We start from the raw sequence: 21,566 nt of genomic DNA on the forward strand, positions 1-21,566 counted from the left end.
TGAAGAAAAAAAAAAAATCTGAAAAGACCTGTAAAACTAGAAAGGATACTGAATCAGTAGTCAAAAACTTCCCCCAAAAGAAAAGCTAGGGGCCAGATCCCTTCACTCATTCTGTGAGGCCAGCATTACCCTGATTAACATAGTCTAGAAAGATACTACAAGAAAAGAAAACTATAGACCAGTGTTCCATATGACTATTGATATAAAAATCCTCAACAAAATACTGGCAGACAGAATCAGTAACATATTAAAAGAATTGTACGCCATGATTAAATAGGATTTACTCTTAGAATGCAAGAATGGTTCAATATGTAAAGATCAACCCAAGTAATACGTAACATTATGAGAAGGAAGTGGGGGAAATCACATTGTTACGTTATCTTCTCACTGATGCAGAAAACGCATTTACAGGATCCCATACCTTTCAGTATAAAAACACTCAACACACTAGGAATAGAAAAAAATGTTCCTCAACATAATAAATGCCATATATGAAAATCCCACAGACAATGTCAGACTCAGCGGAGAAAGATCAAAAGTATTTCTTCTGAGACAAGGAACAAGACTACTAAATCCACTTTCTCTTTTTCTATTCAACATAGTGTAGAAATCATAGCCAACACAATTAGACAAGGAAAAGGAATAAAAGCCATGTGAATTAGAAAGGAGGAAGCAAAATTATCCATGTTCACAGGTGGCATGATTGTATTTGAAGAAACCTCATAGATTCCACACAAAAGTTAGAGCTGAGAAATGAATTAGCAAAGTTGCAGGATATAAAATCACTACATAAAAACAGTTGCATTTCTATACACTAACAATGAACAATATGAGAAGGAAATTAAGAAAACAATTTCATTATTGTAACATCAAAAACAATAAAATATTTAGGAATAAACCTAAGAAGTTAAAAGACCTGTACACTGAAAACTACAAAGCATTGCTAAAAGAAATTAAAGACAAATAAATAGGAAGACGTTTCATGTTCATGAGTTAGAAGACTTAATATTTTAAGATGCCAGTATTACCAAAACAAAATTCCAGCAATGATTTTTTTTTTTTACAGAAATAGAAAAACCACAGTCCTGGTGTCTGAGTGATTCCCAGGGCCCAGCAAGGGGACCAATTTCCAGAGCCCTGAAGACCAGGGGTAACACACCAAAATAGGGACTCCTTTTCCACTCCACCTTCATTGGCCCAGCAGCTGCTGGGAACAAAGGCTGTATCTCCTGTACCTGGAAAACAAATGCAGTATCACCTCACAGATCGAGTGTTTCTCTATGTTCCCATGAGTGTATTGGGGAAGAAGCTTCAAGGACAAGTGGAGGAGCAGCGCTGTCCTTCTGTGAGACTGGCGAGATTCCACGGAAGAATCTGGACGTTATGAAGAAAGCAGTGGTTCAGGCAGGAAACTGGAAAAACAGGAGAAGAAGCACTTAAAGAAAAATAAATAGAAAAACCAATTATAAAATACATATTACAGCTCAAGTTATCTAGAAATAACCAAAACAATCTTGAAAAGAAGAACAAGGTTGGAGGTCTCACGTTTCCTGATATCAAAACTATGATTACTACAAATCTATAGTAATCAAAATAGTCCAAGCATAAGGAGAGACATATAAACCAATAACATAGAATAGAAATCCCAGAAATAAACCCTTGTATATATGATAGAGTGATTTTCAACAGGGGTACAAAAACTGTTCAATGCGGAAAGGACAGTCTTCAACAAATGGAGTTTCAACAACTGTATCCATGTGCAAAATAATGAAGTTACCTTATACCACGTTATGGTTTAGATATGAGGCATCCCCAAAAAACTCATGTGTGAGAAAATGCAAGAAAGTTTAGAGGTGAAATGAATGGGTTGTGAGAGCCTTAATCTGATCAGTGTATTAATCCAATGATAGTAATTAGTGGTCAGTAATGCAGGCAGGTGGGGCGTGGTTGGAGAAGTGTATCACTGGGGAAGTGCCCTTAGGGCTTTATCTTGTCCTTGATGAGCAGAGCTCTCTCTGCTTCCTGGTTGCCATGTCTAGAATTGCTCTTCTCCTCCATGCCCTCTACCTGATGTTTTGCTTCACCTGGGGCCCAGAGCAATGGAGTCAGTTATTTAAGGACTGAGACCTCAGAAACCGTGAGCCAAAGTCAACTTTTCCTCCTCTACATTGTTTTTGTGAGGTCTTTTGGTCACTGCAACAACAACAACAACAAAAACCAAACTGACTAAAACACTGTTAAACAGATTAACCCAAAACGAGTCAAAAGAACTGACACCATAAATCTCTTAGATGAAAACAGATTGTAAAAGTTTCATGACCCTGGATTTCTCAATGATTTTTGGATATATTACCAACAACAGCACAGACAACAAAAGGCCACATCAAAATTTAAAACTTTTACGCATCTAAGAACAACAGAGCAGAAAGGTAACCCCCAGAATGGGAGAAAAATATTTATAAATCATATATTTGATCAGAAATCAGTACCCACAATATTAAAGAATTTTTACAATTCAACAATAATAATAATTCAAAGAAAAAAATTTAAAAATGTTCGAAGGATTTGAATAGACATTTCTCCAAAGAAGATAAAACGAATTTCCAGTAAGCAGGAGAAAAGATGTTCAACATCAAGCTTCTGGGGGGAGACAGAATGTTGCAGCCAACGTGGGAAATAGTATGGGAGTTCCCTAGAATGATAAAAATAGAATTATCATATCCTCTAGCAACTCCACTTCTAGGCACATACCCAAAAGAATTGACACTGGGGACTTAAACAGGTGTTCGTACACCCATGTTCTTAGTTGCATTCTTCACCATAGCCAAAAGAGGGAACCAGCCCACGTGTCCACCAGCGGATGAATGGAAAGACAGAGCTTGGCATGTTTACACAATGGGATATCATTCATCCCCAGGAAGGAATGACATCCTGAGACATACTACAACATGGGTGAACATCAGAGACATTAAGTGGAGTAAACCTGTCACAAAGAGGACACAAATGCTACATACTTCCACTTTTATAAGCCATACAGAGTAGTCAAATTCATAGAGATAGGAGGTAGAATTAGGATGAGAGGAGGAGTGAATTGAAGATGAAAAGTATATACTATATTATTTCATTAAGATGCAAAAATTAATTTATAGTGCTAGATGTCAGGATATCAGTTACCTTGGCAGAGGTGAATAAGAAGAAAGAAGTTTTGAAGAAAGAAGCTTTTTCTGGGGTGCTGGTGAGGTTCGTTTCTGGATCTGGGTGCTGTGACAGATATGTACCGTCAATGGAACTCTTTTTTAAAATCCCCAAATAATCATGGACCCCGCCCAAGCAGGGCTCCAGAATCAGAATGTCTGAGGGTGGGACCTGGGCACCTGGCATTTTAAAAACCCTCTTCCAGGTTTTTCTTAAGAACATTGGACTTTGAAAATCTTTGCTCTAGTCAGGGTATTGGTAAGTATCTTTCCAATGCTCAATAATTCTTTGACACTCCCCTTATAACAAATATCCCTTAGAAAAAGAAATCGATGATTTCTTTGAGTCATTTACCTTCTCCTCCTGGGAAACTGCATACTGCCTTTCAGGTGCTGAGAAAAAGAACTAAGAAAGCAATGGCAGGTAGAAATGTATAGTTTTACATTTTTTTCTGTAAAATACTCTCGTGTGGCAGTACTATAATGTATCAATATTTATCTGGAAGAGTCAAAAACAATTTTATTGAGGCCCTCTAAAAGTATGGCAGGTGCTAGGACCTGGTGGCATCAGGCAACTTCAGGTGGGGATGAGACTTCCCTAGGGGAGGCGTGGTGCTGTGGAGCAGGTCTGAAAAGCCAGTTCTCCCACACCTGAGCTACCTGCGCTCCACCCCCGCTCTCCCTATACCGTCTCCCAGGTGTAGGAGATAAACGCTGCTGAACTTTTTACACTTTTGCTTGTTGAAAGCATGTTTCTTGCAAAGGCCTTGTTGGAGGGGGCCGATCGAGGTCTTGGAGAAGCTCTTGGAGGTCTCATTGGAGGAGGTGTCCAGAGAAGAGGAGGAGGAGGAGGAGGAAGCCTTGGCGGGATCGTGGGGGGCATTGTGAACCTGATCAGCGAGGCTGCTGCCGCTCAGTATACCCCGGAGCCGCCGCCTCCCGCCCAGCAGCACTTCACCACCGTGGAAGCCTCGGAGAGCGAGGAGGTGAGGCGTTTTCGGCACCAGTTTGCGCAGCTGGCTGGACCCGACATGGAGGTGGGTGCCACTGACCTGATGAACATTCTCAACAAAGTCCTGGCTAAGCACAAGTATCTGAAGACCGCCAGATTTAGCCTGGACACCTGCCGCAGCATCGTGTCTGTCATGGACAGCGACACCACGGGGAAGCTGGGCTTCGAGGAGTTCAAGTATCTGTGGAACAACATCAAGAAGTGGCAGTGCGTCTACCTGCAGTACGTCAGGGACGGTTCAGGGTCCCTGGGGAAGTCCCAGCTGCGGGAAGCTCTGCAGGCAGCGGGCTTCCAGCTGAACGAACAGCTTTACCAAATGATCGTCCGCCGGTATGTCGACGAGGACGGGGGCATGGACTTCAACGACTTCATCAGCTGCCTGGTCCGCCTGGACGCCATGTTCCGTGCCTTCAAGTCCCTGGACAGAGATGCAGATGGCCTGATTCAGGTGTCCATCCAAGAATGGCTGCAGCTGACCATGTATTCCTGAAGTGGGCAGAGAAACCAGGAGGCTCCCTGAAGGACAGGACTGCTGAAGGTCCTGCCACTCTGTCCACGCTTGCTGTGACCCTGCCCAACAGCTGTCACTTCCAGAGGAGCCCTCTTAGGAGCCCTGCACATTTCTGATAACGGGCTACCCTTAGCTCCTTAATTAAAATAGATTTTTTTTTTATGAAAACTGCTCAGTGGTTCGTATATCAGCCCGGGAGATAGCAGGTGTACGCAGATGTATGTATGTAGTGGGGAGGTAGTGGGGGGAGTTCTAGTGGAGTAGAATTTAAGGCGTGGTTGCTTATTAGGCGAATGAATTCCAGCCATTTGGAACTTTGTCCTTGTTGTGACTGTTGTTAATAATGAAATTCTTTTTAATCCTGAAATAAATTAACAGAGCACTCCAGAGGTATATTTTCTTTTAAAAATGGAAGGAGAGAAGTTTAAAATCTGTTTTTCTCATAATTTCACATCTGGTCTTTTCATTATGTACAAAAATAAAAGGTACTTTCCAGGAACCCTATTTAATTATATAGAAACAGATTCAGAAATGTGAAATTAAGGGATTTTATGTAAAGGTAGATTTAAAAAAAAACGATGCTAAAATTCTAGAGTTCTTTAGTTCTATTTTCTAGTAAAAGAAACAGAGCAATTTAGGGTTATTTTATATATATATATATATATATATATATATATATATATATATATATATATTTATTTATTTTAAAGTCGTGGGCATTGAGGAATAAAAGGATATGCCCATAGTTCAAAAATGTCTTCAGTTGCCTTAATGAATCAAAATGATCATTCTTAAATGTACATCATGCAAAGTTAGGCGTGCCTAGTTGATCTTAGACAGTGCTTGTCATGTCTTGCCTTACCTTAGAGCAAGGAAAATTCTTTTGCTTATCTTAAAACTGTAGGCAGGGGGAAAAACTAACAAAGAAAACAAATAGTAATTAGCTAAATGGAATATGAAGCAATATAGAGAACAAATGTTGCTGTGGTTCTCAGCCCTGACTGAATGAAGTTTAGATTCACTAAGAGAGGTCTTTAGGAATACTAATGCCTGAGCCCAACTCCAAATACCTTAAAATAGTCTCTTTAGAGGTGGGGCGTGCAGATGGATATTCTGAAAGCTCCCCTGGGGATTCTGAGGAGCAGCCAAGATTGACAGCCCTAACTGCTACTTTGTAGTACGCTGTCTCCTTGTAATAGTTTTCAAATCTTTCTCAGCCAAAACAGGCCAAACAGGAAAGTCAGTGTTGCCTACGTCCAGGAGAAGGAAGATAGGATGCTGACAAATTGCCACCCAGGAGGTGAGATAGTTGTGCCTTTCTTGAGCATGACCCTTAGTTTGGTTTTGTAACTTGGATACAGGCTGTTAGAGTGGAGTATGCAGAATCCAGGATCCCCTGGTGAGTCTGCTCAGCAAGACAGGCTGCATTTGCAAGTGCTCAGCTCCCCTGGCTGCTATTGAATGGGTTCCCATCCCTTCTGCTGCTGTTTTTTAATGCATTCCCTCTATCCCAGGCTTCTTCGCAGGGTCCTCCTTTGACTCATTCAGAAGAAAGTTGTAACTGTTGCAGTGATGTAACTGGCCTATTAGAAATCCCCAAAGAAATTGAGAGAGATTGGCATTGGGCCTGGGTGCTCACCATCATCACCATCATTTAATATTTATGAAACACCACACACATGTAATTTTGAGCTGAGCCAAGCACAGAGAGCACGTCCACTTTCCTCAAGGGACTTATAACTCAACTTGGTCTGGTAAGCTACTTAGACCAGGTGTGGTTATATAAGCATGAGGCTGCTGCCAGCAACCACACATTAATATTCGAGAAGAAGCCAGGAATATGTCAGGTCTGGAGCAGCCAGGAAAGGAAAAGGCTGCCAAGATGTCTTCTAAGGACTCAAAATATTTCAAGTTTTTAATTGAATTTTCCCACATGATGATTGTGGGAAGGACAATGTGTAGTTAAATTTTTGCTTCAAACATCATTGTAAACTGCTTTATTAAAAGGTAAGACAATCATCTCACATTAGTGGTGGTGTTATTTCCCCTCTTCCTCATGTTGAGGGATTGCCTATGATTCTCCAGCATGCAGGTGGGAAAGCATCCTGAAGTAACCCCAGTGTATTTTCTGTTCTTTCTAAGTTTGGGTAAAATTTGTGTAAGTTTGTATGTAGTCACCAGCATGGCTACTAAAAATTTCAGTCCAAACCTAAGTGATTGAATTTCTTAGTTTTCATTTAATCTTTTATGTTTTGGAGGAATATTTTCAATGTTAGAAGAAGTATTAATTGACAGTGTTTTAAAACTTTGTCCATTTCTATATGGAAGACTACTATAGCCTAAGACGCAGGTCTTTGGTGTATCTATTCCATTATTTTAAAATTTATAATATTAATCAATGTAGTAAATTGAAACTAGTGATAAAATATGTGAAGTTGTACCATTTATACTTTCAATTTCAAAATATCCCATGTGATTTTGAAAACAATAACTTCGTCTTGATGTAATCCACTAAATTCTTCAACCCGATAAAGCAGGGAAAGGATCAGGGAGCTTTGTGGTTAAGAGCCGCAAACTTTCAAAAACATTTAAATTTCCTACGTCATCCTCAAGGTCACTTTTTAAATATTTTTGAGGAGCACTGCATGTGTTTTGGAAAGCTGACTATCAAAGCAATCTCAGTCAGAAATCTTATCAGCATTGCACAAATACTCAGAATGGGGACGTAAAAAATATTTGTGGAAGCAACTGCAGGGTACTGATGTTAATGTGTATTGATCTTGAAGAACTTCCAGAATTACTTTTTTAAAGTGTTTGCTTTAATGCTAAGTAAATTAAAAATATTTAATTCCAAGAAAATTGGTAGAAACAGACTCAATCCCAGTAAACAGACTTCTCTTCTCTGATTCTTTGGATAACTGAGAATTTACTGTATTTTAATGATACCATTTCTTTGAATTGTAGTTTACCTTCAACAACTTGAAGACTTTTATTGGCTGCTGGCTGGTAAAATCTGTTTTATATAAACATTTAAACTTACTTTGAGAACATTGATTATCTCTATATGCAGACACAATTTTATATCAATTATAAAAACACAATAAAATGAAAATAGTCCCTATTCTTTGGAGTTTTTCATTGCCAAATGTATACCAAACATAGCCTTAAATATTGCTAGACTTAAAAAGTTATAAAGATTATCTTATCCCATATGAATAAAAACGTTGAATAAGTCCAACTGTGAAATAACCTTAGAGAATTGAAACTTGAGAATCAGGCCATTTACTCCTTGAAGGGGCGGTAAATGAACAAGCAGCCTAGAACCTTCCTCTGGCCCTGGAAGCTAAGCAGATGGAAGGAGCTGGGTGGCGAGGGGCTCACAGTGACACACGGGCATTTCTGATCTGATCTTGTTGACCTGAAGGAAGGGGATGAGGCCCACGTCCTGGAGCTTTGTCACACATCTTTTTGCAATGACTCAAAGTAACTCCTTGGTTCCAACTCTGCGTTGTACCTGAGCGACAGGTTGGGACAAATTATAGATGGGTTAGGGACTGCCTCCAAATAGCTGGTCTCTTTCTTTGAAATATGGCCCTGAAAAGATTTTCAAGTCTAGATGTTTTTATTAAGTTTATAATTCTTCCAAGGGAACTTGGTAAGTATTTAAAAGATAGAGCCATAGATTTATGAATTAATTTGTGTCATGAAACTGATTCATAAGTATAAAAATCGGTGTATGTTGCTATTAACTTTTTATCTGTTTTTAAATATATTTTATCAAGCCACTTGCTTTATTTTGAATGACTGGCATTCAGACTACCTAAATTATAGTTGAAGTTAGAGCAATAGTGAGTTTTGTAACCTGAAGAGAAATATATATCTCAGGGTTTTTTTTATTAGTAAAAATGAAGAAATTGGATGATTTGTAAAATTCCTTCCAGTTCCAAGTTTTATTATGAAATTAGAAACTTTGCAATGTCTTATTTTATATAAAATAATACACTAAGATGATCCCTTAGAATAATTTACGTGGCTGTTTTTTTTTTTTCCCCTGAACATTGCTAGAAAGAAAACTTCCATAGACTTTTTAATGTGACTAAGTCAAGGGTCTACCTTAATATAATTTTGTCAGTCAAAACTACTCATAAATAAGAGACTGTTAGTGAAAATTAAGGGTCTAGAATTTTACCTTGTTCTGTGACTCATGGTAATAGCGAGGACCTATTATTGTTCCCCTTCTCCCTCAGAGTGAGATCCTATTCTTGACCTCTGTTATGCATAAGGTTTGGGAGTGTGGGTAAAAATTTGGATATCTCATAATAGAGGTACAAAGTAAATTCAAAGGAGTATTTCCAATCCTGCAGGCAATCTATTATTGTAATTTAAGCGTTTGTACATCATTTTTAGATCTATTCTTCAGAACTTCTATGTAAGACTTCTGTTTTGATTAGTGGGAAGAGCCACCGAAAGCTTTCGGCTATATGGCTATGACTCGGTCAGCCCCTCAATCTCTAAGACTCCTTAAAAACAGCCCTCCATGGTGCACAGAAAAAAATTGAACGGTGGTGGCCCTAGAAGGAAATTATGTTCCCTAGAACCACCTCCTGAAACTTCTCAGGGGATGTAATGTTAGTATTGATTGGTGGCTGCCAGGGGGCACCATGTGTCAATCAGACAACGCACTTAAAATGGATGCATTTTACTGAATGTAAAAGATACCTCAATAAACTTGATTAAAGAAAAGAAAAAAAAGACAGCTCCCTACTTGTCTACCTTCCAGACAAATATGGCAGTCACATGACCTGAGTTTTCATCTTGGGAATAAACCCTGTTACTTTAGGGAAATCTTGAAACCTCTGTTTCTATCTTCTCTAGTAGGAAAGTGAAATTAAATTATCATTCCTTTTCGTTTCCACCCTGCAGTAAGATAAAGCAATATGGTGAAAGCAATTGTTGACATTTTGAGCCTTAGTTATTTTGAGAAGCTTATGAAAGCTACCAGATTTTTCCCTAAGAAAAATGTACACACAGGGCTGGGGCTGGGGCTGGGGCTGGGGCTGGGGCTCAGTGGTAGTGCACTCACCTGGCACACGAGAGGTGCTGGGTTCGATCCTCAGCACCACATAAAAATAAAATAAAGGCATTGTGTCCACCTACAACTAAAAAAATACATATTTAAAAAACATGTGCATACACCTTTTCAGATGCTCCACAGCTTCCTCCTTTCTCAAGTTCATTCATGAAACCCCGATGAAGAATGCTTGCCATACATTTTAAAGTGAATTTCTGATCTCAGAGTGGTAGGTAAGGACAGATGAGAAAAAAGTAATTTTTTTTTTTTTAATTTTAGCAACTGTCTGTGTGTAGGCAATGGAAATACACTGCCACACTAAGAACACAGTCCTTGCCATTAAGGAGCTCTTGATTGAAGTGCAGATACTTAGTCACAGTCCAACATCACCTTCTTGTCATTGCCAAACATCATTTATTAATCTACCAAATGAAGTAAGGCTCTAGCCCTGTTCTTACTGGCTCACAGTGTTTCTGAGAATTTATTACTTAAAGGTTTTGCTGCCAAAATGATTCTAATACCTGGAAACATAATCACTGCACTTGTTGACGGGTTTTTTCTCTCTCCCCTCTTCTCACTCCCTCTCTCCAGGTTTCTCTCTTGCTCTCATTTTCCCTTTCTCGTAGCCCTCTTCCTTCTCCAGTCTCTCTCCAGTCTGTCCTCCCTCGGTTTCCGCCTCATCCCTCTTTGCTTTGTCTTTGTCTTGAGCTTTCTCTTCTGTCCTCACCCTCTCTGAGTTCCTGTCCAGGTGAAAGTGTAAGGAAGACTGTGTGTTCACACAGCCTGGAATGGAATGAGCAATTCTTCTTTCATGTTGCTATCATGAACTGCCCTCCGGGGTGTATCATTACTAGTTACAGCTCATTTTTATTGGCTTGGAAACACAGGATCTTCTGGGACCTGATTCTCCCAAGGGGCTATTGAACCGTTTCTTCCAGTTTGCCCAAGTTTGTTCCAATTGCTGATGGTTTACTGCAAATTAAAGCAGAAGGAGAGGAAGAATATAGCCTCTACTCAGGCCTCGTTTACCTTTTCCTTCCCTTCCCATTTTCTCGATGTGGCAGATTGCTCAGTAGCCCACAACACCCTTTGGTGACCCTTTGGTGCTGGCCATCCTGAAAGGAGCACCTGTAATGGTGAAATTAGTGCTTTGTTCGCACTAAGTGTGGCAGTCCTAGACCTTGCCTCCACAGGGGAGCCCGTCAAGGTGAGACTGAGCTGGGGACCCACACTGGATGCTGGAGGGCCACAGTAAATGGCCTCATTAATAAAATACTTATATTTATTGATAAATAGGAAATGCAATTTTCTTCTGAATTGGGAATGACGGGGCCACGTGCTTGTCATTCCACCCAAGTGGGCACTCTCCTCCAGACAGGCTCAGGGCACCATGATGATGTGTGGCATATTTCAATTTCACCGTGTGACATGATTAGCAGTATTTCAACAGTGACCTGCCTAATCGATTTCCTCCGTCCTTTCACAGAACCATGATGGCACCATCGACTTCAGAGAGTACGTGATTGGCCTGGCCGTCTTGTGTCACCCAGCCAACACAGAGGAGATCATCCAGGTGGCATTTAAGGTACTGTCAACCCCACTGATAGCACCTTGGTCAACAAGTGTTGACGCTAAGTGTATTATCTGAAAATCAGTGAATCTGTCCTGCGAGTTTATAGATCTACTGTGACATCTACAGGAGAATAATGTGATTAAGTCAGTTGCTCCTGAGAATAAAGAAAACACAAGTATTCATTCGTTTAAGCAAAAATGGAAGCAGCTAGGAAACAACATCTAGGTGGAAGAATGGGTGATTTAACAAATTAACTTTAAAGATTATTTCTTTTCAGTATTTCCATTTTGAAGCCATCAAGTGAGGCTTATAAATACCATTTGTCACTAGTCATTCTGATTCACTATCTGGAAAATTCTGACCTGCCCTTATTTTCTCATTCTGTATGTCAGAAATATGTTAAGTGGCAGCTGAGGTGGACTTCACATTGCTGTCGTGATGTCAGAGACACCCTCATGGATCTTCATGTTCCCACCTTCCTGTGTTAGCACATTATTTTCATGGAGACAAGGGATCTAACTTGGAGCAAATGAGTAAAATCTGTGTCCCTGGCCCCCAGAAGGACTTGATGAAAGTATGAATTGTGGGGACCCAGACTTCATTTTCCACTCACAAGTAGAAACTGAGAGGTGTGTTTCGTTGTGAGAGTAAAGGTGCTTCAGTGTTTGTATTTGCACATGATGTTTCCTGCGGGTCCCAATCTTGTGTGATCCCCTTGTGGGTGAAGCATAGTCTCCGTCTCACTCCTGGCTGGCCACGCTGTGGGCATGGACACTCACGCATGCTCTTTGCTTTTTGCTGTGGACCTTCTCTGACCACTTTCTGCTCTTCTCTTCCTGACTGTATCTGAGAAGGCTGTCGCACGGTGACTCCTGGCAGGGCTCTGCCACCCAGAGCTCTTTCTCATGTCTTGGAGGCCACCAAGGAAAACCTCAGGAATTTCATGTGCTCCATCATTGATAACAGCTTCCCTGAGCTTACTGTTTATCCTGTGCTGGTTTAAACTCAGTTAACTGTGGGGCCTATAACCAACCTAAGTGGTTGATTCTTAGCAGATGGTCATAAGGCAAGGGCCAGAACTTTAGAAAAAGTTTAAAACCTTCAGCTTTTATAGACTTATGCATCATCAAACCCTAAAATTACACACATAACTAACTTATTCCAATCCAGAGAGTTCTGTTTCTGTTATGGGATTGTATGTGTAATTATAAGTCTAGCTGGGCAAAGAGTCACCTTTGGTTTACCAATGAAAGACCTGATAGAAAATTTGACCCTTAAGTACAGTAATTACTGTTTTTAAAGAAGTCGTGAGAATTTTGTCTAGCCTAGACTTTGGTTTGGAGGTGGGGGAGGGAAGAAAGGAAGACTTAGAGCTATAGTTAGCTCTTTTTTCCAGTAAGGAGGAGTCATGCTTCACATTGTTGTTTTGTTTGTTTGTTTTTTATCCTTCTTTAACCTTTGTTTTCAGGTGTGTTTGTTTGGGAGATGTTTTTACATACTCCTGTTTCTCAGTTAGCAGGATCCTTTTATACACAAGACCCTTTCCCATCCTTTCCTGGGCTGCCTCCACAGTAACTGCTGTCTTTTACCTTACTTCACCTTCACAGTGACCTTTAGAGATAGAATATTAGTGGAATTTTTCATGGTGAGTGACAGAGAGGCTGGCCGACACCACAGTGGCATTAGCTGTAGGGTCAGGGAGTGGAAAGGGAGTGCTCAGAGCTGGGCACCAGCAGCTATCACTGTTGCGGCCCTGGGGAACCCTCCCTTGGGCACCACCGTAGTTAAAGTGAACAGGCTGCAGCTCAGTTCATACTTCATCCTCCAGGGAGGGTCTGAATGGCCTTGGGCCACGTGTTTGGTGGGAGAGTCGGGACGTGTGGATACAGAGTCCTACAGGGTTCTGTACAGTGTGTGGGGGTACCATTCCCCCAGAAGAAACCAGGGTGTCAGACTCTGCACCAGGGCACAGATGGCGGGTTTCCCATCAGTCTGGGAGCTGGAGCAGGGAGACGCTGGAGCCATGGTGAGGGAGGGACCTGGGTAGGTGTGGGAGAGGCAGAGGAGGTGAAGGGAGCCTACGCAGAGGGAGGGTCACCACAACGTCATGTGACAGGGGTGGGGCTGTGGAGAGGAGTTGTGGGGGTTGCTCAGGAGTGGAAGGCCTCACTGCATCCCGCAGTTACCGTCCCAAGTCCAAGGTGCATAAGGACCGGGGCTCTTCAGGCACTGATTCACTTCTCACTCTCCAACCATCTCCTGCCTGGTCAAGAGCCCAGTGTGGGAAACGGCCTAGAATCCAGTGCTGTCAGCTCTGGGGACCAGAAGTTATGCCCCGCCCCATGTGTGTGAACGATTAGAACACTACTCGCTGTGAGCCTGTTGTTCTTTTCATAATTTTCATACCATATTTTTCCTGATTTTCTCTGGTTTTGATCTTATTTTTAACCTCAACCTTATTTAGGCCTCAACAGCAGGAACTTATCTGCCTGGATTTGAAGCCAGCTCTGCCACTTACAAGTTGTGTGACTTGGGAAAAGGTGCCTAAGTGTCTTGGGTTCCCTCTCTCCTGTCTGTAGCTGGGGCTGACAGTGGCCCTCACGGAACGTGGACTGTGGGGGGCGGTTAAGAGCTAACACATGCAGAATGATCTGGAAACTTCTGGTCAGTGCCTGTGAAGAGTCGGTGCTGGCCCCATTGAAGTCTTAGGAGATGATTTGGACCTTGGGACGTGAATTGCCTCTCAGTTGCCCCCTTTTGTGTCTGACCTTCAGCCTCTCCCATTCGGCTGCCTTTTCCCTCCACCATGAATGTACCTGTGCCTGACTTCCTGAAGACAGCCTCCCTCTGTGCCTGGCTGCTACCTAGTTATCTCCACCCTTTACTGCTAATTTCCTAAAGACCCAGTCATGCCAGCTGCCTTTCTCTTCTGTCCATCCCTTGATTCCCAGGACCACGTGGCTTCCAGTTCCCTGAAACTGTGGACTGAAGCCATCGCCGTCTTCCCATCACCAAATCCGAGCAAACCTTTTTACCTCCTGCTTGATCTTTCTACAGCACTTTTCTCTAGTGGCCGTTACCACCATCAGAACCTCTTTCCCCAGCATGAAAACCCTCCCTTAGCGTCCAGGCTATGCACTCTTCTTCCTGATCTCCTTCCAATGTCTGCTTCTCCATCTGTCTGTCTCTCTGCTCTTCACACACCTCGCCTGCCGCTGTCCCAGGGCTTTGCCCACCTGCATGTTCGCCACAGGTAAGCACAGACACACCCACGGCTTCAGTTCTCACTGAATTCATAGCTCATGCCTCACCAGCCTCCTAAAGCAGTATCTGAATCCCTCATTTACTCCTGGCTTCACTGGCTCAAATTTAACCTGCCCAGGTCCAGCTCTTGATCTCGCTGGCTCCTTGCTCTTCTGCGTTCCCTCTCTGGGGTCACATAACCTGCATTCACCCACTTGCCCGCCTAGAGCGCCTCAGACGTCTTTGGAGCCTTCCTCTCCGTCTGCACACCTCTTCTGCAGGTCCTGTCTCTGCTGCTTATCAGCTCTGCCCCTTCTGCCTTTCCTGCTTATCTACCCCAAACTTAATTGGTTTTCTTGTCGGTAGCCTCACTCACCTCCTGCCACACCCCACTTCCAAGTCTGCCTTCCGTTCACCTGCCCTCCATCGTCGTCTGCAGGATTAGGTGACACGCTTTATATCTACCATGATCGCGATCTGCCTCTCGGGCCCTTGACTTGAGCCCCAGGCAGTCACCTGCCATTCCTAACATCTTCTGGGACATCTCCTCATGTTCTGAGAGTCAGCTCTAATATCAACTCCTCCGGAAGCCTTCTTGGACCTCTTTGGGTGGATTCATCAGGTTCCCCACAGGATTCACATGTCCCCGTGCCTCTATTTTAATTCTGGTTCTACTACTATAAGTGTTGGAGTAGCTGAGCCCAAACTTTCTTCATTCATATATCTTGCCCGGGCACCGTGAATGTTTGAATTATTAGAGTTTATTTTCTAAGATCATTCCATACCTCAAGGGCTCAAGGAGCAAAGTCTTATATTTTATTTCATTTTTCCTCCAGCTCTTTGATATTGATGAGGATGGCTATATAACAAAGGAAGAGTTTTCTACCATTCTCCAGGCTTCCCTGGGGCTGCCCAACCTCGATGTTTCTGGTCTCTTCAAGGAGATTGCCCAAGGAGACTCTGTTTCCTATGGTGAGTAGGCAGTAGGAGCTCCTGGTTTACTCGGAGGGAGTCTAGACCATGAACCGAGGCTCATACGGCAGTGTTTCCCTTACCTTATAGATTAATAGTAGCAATAACTGTGACCACGATGGTGGTGGAGGTAGTGGTGTGACAGCAGAAGCAATACCTGATTACTGACCACTGGGCATCTTGTGACCATTCTCTATATGTTAATTCAATTAATCTTCACAGCAAGCCTGTTTAATCAGTGTTCTTAATTACTTTTATTTGACTGAGGACAAAGAATATAAGTAAATTTTCTAAGATCATCGAGCCAAAGAACATCAGAGCCTGGATTCAAAACCCAAGATAGAGTGGCCTTAGAGCCTGAACTATTGACTGTACCTTGGTGCCTCTCAGATCTGCTGCATGTGACAGCCATCAGCCTGGCGTGACAACCCTGAACACGTTAAGGAAACTGGTTGTAACTACATCCCCAGTAGAGGGTGTGGACCAAGGGACCAACAATGATAGGAGTCACACGGTCACCGCCACTGATGTTGACATGGCAGCTTGTGTGAGCCTGCACATTCGTGTCTCACGCCATCTCTTTTGCAGCCCCTGTGAGGGGGGGAGCATCATGGAGGAAGGCCTGTGGTGGATGCCTGTGCCTTCTCCTGATAGCCCAGGTCCACAAGGCCATGCAGGGAGGGCTGAAGGACAGGGAGCTAGCTCCCCTGGCGTTTGCATTCCTGCCCAGGCTTTGATGTGGCCTAAGAGTCGGGCTGGCTTATCTTCCCCAGTCTCCCCCCCCCCCCAGGCCAGAGGGGGCTCCTTAATTACTTCATTACCTCCCTGTAGGATGTTCAGAGTTTCAGCTTGCTGACTCCCTGGGATGGGAAAGCAGCTCATACCGGCTTTTAACTACTGTTATTTGGGCTGCCCCACATTTCCTTTTAGGTAATTAAGTGCCTAGGGCCCTTAATCTATTGAGTGCATTAAAAACACAGAAAGGATGAAAAGGAGGGAGTCTATGTACCAGGGTGAAACTCCGTAAACCCATGGACACTAATTCTGTGGTCGTTTTCCTTTCACAAATAAAATCCTTTATTACTCTGAATTACCAAATTTTGAAAAACTATTCAGCCTAAGTATTTCAAAGGAAAATAATACTAAAAATGATTTGTCCTTTTAGGGAAGTATGCTTTGTTTTATGAAGTTCAGTCATTTTTTTGTTCTTTTCAGAATACACAGAATGTCTCTTTCCCCAATATTATACAAGTCCAGTTTTTTTTTTTTTTTTTAAGGAATGTTTGAGGTACTTGATAATTTTATTTTAAAAATAGGTGTTGACATGTGTCATGAATGTGATCCCTTAAACTCTTTTTGGTTTTCCATTAGTCAAAACCCAAATTCCGCTTAGAGCCAACTCATAGCCAACTGGAAATGAGATCCTCTTTAAGGCCACTGATGTCCCAACAGATGATCTTAATCTTTTGAACTTTAGTTCAAGTCTTAAATTGAAGTTCTTTCTGTAAATCCACTGTCAAGCTCCGGTACCCTGAAAGTCACTTAGTCCTCTTCTCCATCAGCAAAATAGACTCACATCAAATAGGGTAGTGAAACTTCAAACTCGAGGGCAATATTGTATTTTACAAAACCCTAGCTCACTAGAGACTTAAGATTCAAATCCTGGTAGTTACCTTAGTAAGCCTTCCACACCTCTGTTTCAGCTCTTAAATCTAAAACATTTGATAAAAAAGAAAAAAAAAGTCCAGTCCTCAGAGGTCTTATTCTATATGCCTTCCAAGCCGTTGTGAATGATAAGCCAGGGCTCAGCTTTTCAAGACTGATCTTTCTATACCAGAGTTAAGGGCTAAAATAGCTTTCAAAGCCACTAATAAAACAGAACAAAATGAAGTTTTATAAAGCAAACACCCATGTAATTACCATTCAGATCAAGAAATAGAGCTTTTCCAGAATCCCGGAACCCTGTGTGCCCCTTCCCAACCACAACCCCTTCCTCACTTGTAAAGGAGGGGCCTGTTGCCCGGACTTTAAAATGGTGCAGTGTCACAGGAGGCCGAGGTAGGAGGATCAAGAGTTCAAAGCCAGCCTCAGCAACTTAGCAAGACCCTGTCTCTAAATACAACATAAAAAGAGCTGGGGATGTGGCTCAGTGGTTGAGTGCCCCTGGGTTCAATCCCCAGTACTAAAAAGGAGAAAAAGGAGGGGGGCATCTCTGAGCTGGGCACTGGGTTCCCATAGTCTGCTCCTCAGAAGGCTGAGAGAGGAGAATGGCCTGAGTTGGGAGCTTGAGATCAGCCTGGGCAGCGTAGGGAGACAACAGACAGGAAGTCTCTGCCCTGCTTTGCCATTGCACCACAGATGTGTGCTTCTTTAAATGCTGTATTTTAGTCTTGTCTAAGTTTTTTGAACTTCATATAAATGGACTCTTACAATATGTATTCTTTTGTATCTGGCTTTTTTCAATCAGCATTACCCTTTTATGATTCACCCACATGTTTTTGTCACATGGCTGTTCTTCATTGCTGTATAATATTTATTATGTTCCATGAACATAAAATTTATCAGTTTCTGCTGTTGATAGACCTTTGAGTTATTTCCATTTTTTTTACCTTTTATGAATAATGTTGCTATGAATATTCTCCTACATGTCCCCAAGAACACCATTTGCACAGATTTCTCTGGGCGGTGTATCTAAGAATAGAATTAATGCATCACAGAGTACGTGTATCTTCACTTTGAGTAGCTAATGGGAAGCTGTCTTCCAAAGCGATGGATAAATTATGTTCCCCTGAGCCATGTGTGCGAGTGGAGTGACAGAGTTTTCCAGCTGTATGATTAAAGTCCTTTGTTAATCTACATCCTATCGAAAGAAGGTTCACCCAATTGATTGGATTTTCTTTCCTCCTCTTCCAGAGGAATTCAAAGGTTTTGCCTTAAGACATCCAGAATATGCTAAGATATTTACAACGTACTTAGACCTCCAGACAAGCCATGTGTACTCACTGCCCAGGGAAGTCCACACAGCTGCCTCGGTTGCAAGTAATAAAGTCTGTCCCGAAGATCATGAAGATAGGACCTCGGACAAAAAAGATGACTGAAAGCAGTGCCCCATGAAGAATATTGAAAGTATAAAAGCATTTATTGATAGTATTTCCAATGTGCATGTGAGGAATGATATTTAAAATGGGAAGCTTTTTTATAAAAATGATAAGATTTCTTACTAAAAATGCTTTTATTAACCAGCAGATATGAAGTGACATTTCTTCTCTTCTATGTTATATTATGCTTTACTGGTTTGTTTGTCAGTGATAAATACTGTATATTTTTATGGATTTGTCAATTTCATTAGCATAACTGAATGAATACACTGGCCATCCTAGTTACTGGTCAGCAATAATCAACACTGGAAAGAGTTTTAAAAAATACAAACACTGTTTAATCCAGTTTCCTCTAAAAACCAGTAATACTGTGTTTCTCTAATTCCTTCCCTTTCTGAAAATAAGAAGAGTCTGAGAAGCATGGCAAAATGTTGTATCTTTGCACTCCACAGATTCATTTTTTCATCTAAATTTCGTTTCTTGGATCACTGACTATGGGGAGGGAGGGCTCGTTTTCTCTTTAACATGCATCTCTGCTGCAGATTTCTTTCAACCCACTTCTAAGGAAATCATATCTTTTTACGTGATCTACAGGGTTAGGACTTGTTTGAAAGCTGACTGCTGTGCCAGAGGCTAGGTGGGAATCGCGGTGATTGAAGGGAACATTGATTGCCTAATGAGAAAATGAATTGTTTGTCACAGAGTTGAATTTAATTTGGATTGGATGGTTCAGAAGGTAGCACTTGTCTGATAAATAAATCAGCTTGGTTCTATTTATGTGATAGTAGAATTAATATATTTTATCATCCAAGAGGGAGTTTTATTTGTTAAGTGTCTTCTCCAATTTTAGAGCTTGTCTGAAATATCTACATGGAAAGCATGAAGCTTCCAAAGTGTCACTAAATGCCAGAGAATTGAAAAACCTACTTTATTAATGCAGAACCACAGTTTATGCCCCAGGCAGGAATCCAATGGTCACATTTCTCCCTCCAGGTTAAGCAATAATTTCCCTGAAGTGCCATTTGTATTAGGTCTCATGTATGCATATTGCTAATATCACTTATGTTTGAGATTTTGAACAAAGAACCAATTTATTAAAATAATGTACATAAATAGTTTGTTCTTATTCTGAATTCAGTCTTTGACACCAAACTCTTTGTTTTGGCTATGTTTCAGAATGTATTAATGATTCACCCCAAGCTATTTTTTTAAAGTCAGTTTTGAAGCTGAGAAGTATCATGAGAATGTCAGAGATTATATTTGATCAAGTATCAGGATTTTAAACTAGTTTTTACATAGTAAGAAGTTAGTTTTCTAAATTGATGGATAAATATGTACTTGGATAACTGAACACCAGAAAATTTCATCTATAAGTAAATGTAATTATTTACTACTTACATGTTGAAAGCATTAAGAAAAGGTGTTAAGGTGAGTAGAAACAATTGCTTAGGTAAAATAATTACTAAATAATTTTAATAGTGTCTGTCATATGTGATGAATGTATGTAATACTCAGGTACCATGATATTTTATCATGGAAAAAAAACCACCTAATTTTTATTAATCATTAAAGAATAGCATTATAAATTAAGGCTTTCTTTCTGTAGGGCTTTTTAAAATGATCCTATTATTTTTCTGTTTTAAAATAATGGTTTATGCTCATTACTTCCACTTTTGAATGTAATGTTTCTATTTTATGATTCTGTTGCTGAATAAACCAACTTGCCACAGTTAACATTCTTGACTTTGCCGTTTTGTCGCCATGTACTATGCTTCTTAATATCATGTGTGAGATGTGTTTGCACTTGGAGGAGTTGATGAGTCATTTTATTTGCATTTTAGCTTCATGAAATGTCAGACACGGTAAAAACTTATTACCCTCAAGAAGCAATCCTTATTATTCATACAGAACTTGGCTTTGCAGGGGTTGGATGTGCCCCAACGCAGGCTGTGGTCAGCAGTCATCACAACTGGACAGGCCTCTCCTCATGTCCCTCTTAACAGTGACTTCTTCCAGAAACACTTTTCTCCTCTTAAGATTTAAAGTGAAGAATTAAGTTTATTAAATCTGTTAAATGCTCTGTGGTTTTATATACTAATTTGGGGAGGGTATTTCACTGCATAATTGTCATAGATTTTATGCCAAATTTTTTGCAGAAAAGTAAGGCATGACCATTATGTGAAGTTTTTTTTTTTTTTAATTATGCTGGTATTACTTAAAAGCCATTTATTACTAAGCTGTCTTTGGTGCAAGGTTAGATTGTAAGGAATACTTGTGAATGTACTTTAATGCCAGGGTGACAATTATGCAGCGTGAAATGCCCTGTGCTGCTTTCTTTGAAGAGAGAAATACTAGGCCCTAAAATCTATAAATCAGAAAAATTTCTAGTCCAAACAGTTCTATTGAAAGATAATGACTTTGGAGACTTACAGACCAGGGTGCTTGTATTATGCATGTTTAAACTTCCTTTGCTACTTTTGGCATTTTGGAGACAGCATGTGCCAGTCCCTGGTGGTTCCTCTGAGGGAGGAGACTGCCTCCCTTTCAGAAGGCTCTGCTCTGCTCTCTGCATGAGGTTCCCAGACTCAGGAACCCTCCTCTTCAGACTCTTCAAATGCAAGGTGGTTAGTTGAAGGTAATTATTGGGATCGATGGGCTCTCTACTACAAAGGTCCTTGGATATTTGTGTTTTGTATAACAATCAGCAAAGAAGATCAAAACATACTAAAACACCATTCCCTAGGAAACGAACTTGCTTACAATCTTGGGCTTTTTCTCTTTCCTACTCACTTGGATAAACTTTCTTATTTGTTTTTGTTGAATCATTACATCGGCATATTAATTAAATGCTCTGTTACTGCTTGATGGGATGAAGGCGCTCCCAGAGTTCTT

At 41.2% G+C, this 21,566-nt stretch overlaps 2 protein-coding genes across 4 annotated transcripts in view; both read left to right on the top strand.

Annotated features, from left to right (window-relative positions):
- The window catches only part of LPCAT2 (lysophosphatidylcholine acyltransferase 2), a 69,136-nt gene extending 48,743 nt beyond the window's left edge, over positions 1-20,393 (top strand). For all 3 annotated transcript variants that reach the window (XM_081274611.1, XM_081274612.1, XM_081274613.1), the window contains 3 exons: positions 11,275-11,373; positions 15,441-15,576; positions 18,490-20,393. In XM_081274611.1, the coding sequence (XP_081130737.1) occupies positions 11,275-11,373; positions 15,441-15,576; positions 18,490-18,674 (420 nt within the window). In that variant the 3' untranslated portion in view covers positions 18,675-20,393. The remainder of the gene's footprint in view (positions 1-11,274; positions 11,374-15,440; positions 15,577-18,489) is intronic.
- Positions 3,944-4,804, top strand: CAPNS2 (calpain small subunit 2; the record flags this gene model as incomplete). The annotated part of the gene is made up of 1 exon (XM_081274615.1): positions 3,944-4,804. One exon carries the CDS (start codon positions 3,944-3,946, stop codon positions 4,694-4,696), a length of 753 nt encoding a protein of 250 aa, XP_081130741.1. The 3' UTR covers positions 4,697-4,804.
- Positions 20,394-21,566: the final 1,173 nt, after the last annotated feature.

Source organism: Spermophilus citellus, assembly GCF_964194105.1.
Source record: "Spermophilus citellus genome assembly, chromosome: 18".
Taxonomy (NCBI): Eukaryota; Metazoa; Chordata; class Mammalia; order Rodentia; family Sciuridae; genus Spermophilus; species Spermophilus citellus.